Genomic DNA, 2,293 nt, shown 5'->3' on the forward strand with positions numbered 1-2,293 from the left:
AAGGTGACCATCTTCTATACAAAGAGGAGCTACAAATAGCTGTAAACAAGGAAGGGCAATGTAGTAGACAGGTTTTAGGGAGATCTCCTAGTTGCCATATGGAGGACAGATCAGAGGGGAAAGTGGATGCTGGAGATAAGCAGGCAGGGAAGGGACCTGTGCGGAGAGGACGAGGAACCCCCAAGAGCCCTCTCTCGTATTCTTGTTCTCCTCCATCACCTGTTCTCTGGCTTCTGTCGCTATTCAAAGATCATCTACTTCAAGCCCTCAGTCCACCCCAGGAAAATAAGAAACCTGAGGAACTGCTCCACGTATACAGGAGAAGTCAGCAGACTGGCTAGCATCCCAGCTCACTACCTGTTTCCAAAGCCAGAATGAGGGTAACATGGTACTAGAACACAGTTCCTGAGAGAGAAATGGAGCCAGAGACAACTTTCCAAATACTGTTTATTTTACTAAAATCTGAAGAGAAGCAGGTAAAAGGAATGCCAATGTCTGGGACACCAAGCCTAGGAGTGCACGTTGACAACAGCAACATACAGAGCCAAGGTGCTGAGGGCCAGCAGCCCTGTCACCATTGCTCGGGCCAGCAGTGCTGTCCAGTTTCCCAGGGAGCAGAGGTGGACGAAGGTCCTGTGGGGAAACATCACAGTGAGGGGAAGAGAACAGAAAACCCACCCCTATTTGGACCCAGCCACACACCACACCCAGCTCACTCCATGACAAAGGCCTTGTAGACACTAAGGAACATCAACAGTAGGACAGCTGGCCGGAAAGTGTGGTACAGGTCATAGCGCGTTATCATCCAGACCTGGGCGGATGCAACAATGTAATGGACCTGGAGGGAGGGAAGAAGTTGGGGTTGAGCCTTGGGGACAAACATGATCACTACCAAAGAGGAATGTCTGTGGCAGAGAGAGTGGGACTGCATACCAGACTGATGTTGGAGTCAATGCTCATCTGGATGTATTTCCAGTCAAACTCAATGCCTCGGGCTCCGACCCAGAGGGGAATGCAGCTGAGAAAGGCAAAGGGAGTGTTTCTCCAGTATCCAAACACTCTCAGAACCCAGACTCTGGGCCCCTACCCTCCAGCACCCCTGTGGAACCCAGGTGTCTTTTCTCAGGATCTAGGATCCAGGCTGCTGCACATACCGGGACATAATGAGCTCGGCAGTGGCCCAGCCCAAGGCAGCCACCATGATCTTGTACTCCCCCTTGCCAGCATTCCTGGACATGACAAGGTTTAGGCCTATTAGGTCTGCCACGTCCACAGTGGCCTTCATGAACTCCTGTGGGTCAGAGTGAAGCTTGAGTAAGCACAGGGGCTGCCAGTCTCACTCCTGCACTCCCTGCCCCTCCCTTGCCCCACTCACCCCAATGAAGTCATAGATGCCGCCTTCCCAGGTGGGGAAGAAAGTGGCCAAGAACAGCATCTGAGAATAGAAGGTGAAAAGGTCATCTCAAGGTGAGGGGACAGATAATTCACGTGATTGTTGTGGGAAGCTAAGGTACAAGTGGAGGGCAGGATACTGGTTTTGGGGTCCATCTAGGAGACGGTGGTAAGATCACTAAACTGGGGAAGATAGAGGACAGGTTCTCTGCTCCCTGAAGGGGCTGGAAGTCACAGGGAAATCTGAATCGGGTATAGAGGTATTGGAGTGGCTCCCTGGGCAGTGTTAGCACCCTGCAACACCCTCGGGGTTAGTCACGGGCCTTAACCATATCAAAACAAAACACCTCTTATCAAACCTTACAACTGACATTGTTTCACCAAAAGTGCTAAGAAAAAGTTGCTTCGAGACCTCTCCTTGAGTTCCATCTCTTCTAAGGTCTATTCTCTTAGGCAGAGGGATCAGTCCTTCCGCAGAGTCCCGAGAGCCTTACCACAGGGGGGGTTAGTAGCAGGGTCAGATCCCTGGGTCTAGAGAGCCTGGGGGCCAGGCACGTGGGTTCCGGGCGGCTCTCACCTTGCATAGCTGCACAAAGAGATAGGTGACCCCGGCCTGGACGCATTTCCAGAAGGCGTTGTACTCAGACCTGGAGAAGCGGGCGGTGAGGGGTCGGCCTGGACTCTGCGCCCTCTCCGCCCCGTGCCCACCCTGAACTCACAGGCCGCTGCACTTGTACGTGATGAAGTAGGGGAAGTAGGCGAGGGCGAAGCAGTTCCCGAAGTGGAACAGGGTCATGACGCCGGCAGCCCCGTCCCGCCGTCGCGGCAGTCACGAGAGGGCGTCTCAGGGACCAGGGCTCAGGTACCGCCAGCACACTTAGGGGCCAGGGCCTGGCGCCCA

At 53.9% G+C, this 2,293-nt stretch overlaps 1 protein-coding gene across 1 annotated transcript; it reads right to left on the reverse strand.

The window, feature by feature from the left end:
- Positions 1–447: 447 nt before the first annotated feature.
- Tmem147 (transmembrane protein 147) lies at positions 448–2,287 on the reverse strand. The gene is made up of 7 exons (XM_010626351.2): positions 2,112–2,287; positions 1,970–2,039; positions 1,376–1,435; positions 1,155–1,291; positions 934–1,018; positions 717–838; positions 448–633 (listed from the first exon to the last, which is right to left on the reverse strand). Exons 1-7 carry the CDS (start codon positions 2,186–2,188, stop codon positions 510–512), a joined length of 675 nt encoding a protein of 224 aa, XP_010624653.1. The 5' UTR covers positions 2,189–2,287; the 3' UTR covers positions 448–509.
- Between the last annotated feature and the right edge of the window lie 6 nt (positions 2,288–2,293).

The sequence above is a fragment of the Fukomys damarensis genome, unplaced genomic scaffold, assembly GCF_012274545.1.
Source record: "Fukomys damarensis isolate Sample0158 unplaced genomic scaffold, DMR_v1.0_HiC HiC_scaffold_19, whole genome shotgun sequence".
Classification (NCBI taxonomy): domain Eukaryota; kingdom Metazoa; phylum Chordata; class Mammalia; order Rodentia; family Bathyergidae; genus Fukomys; species Fukomys damarensis.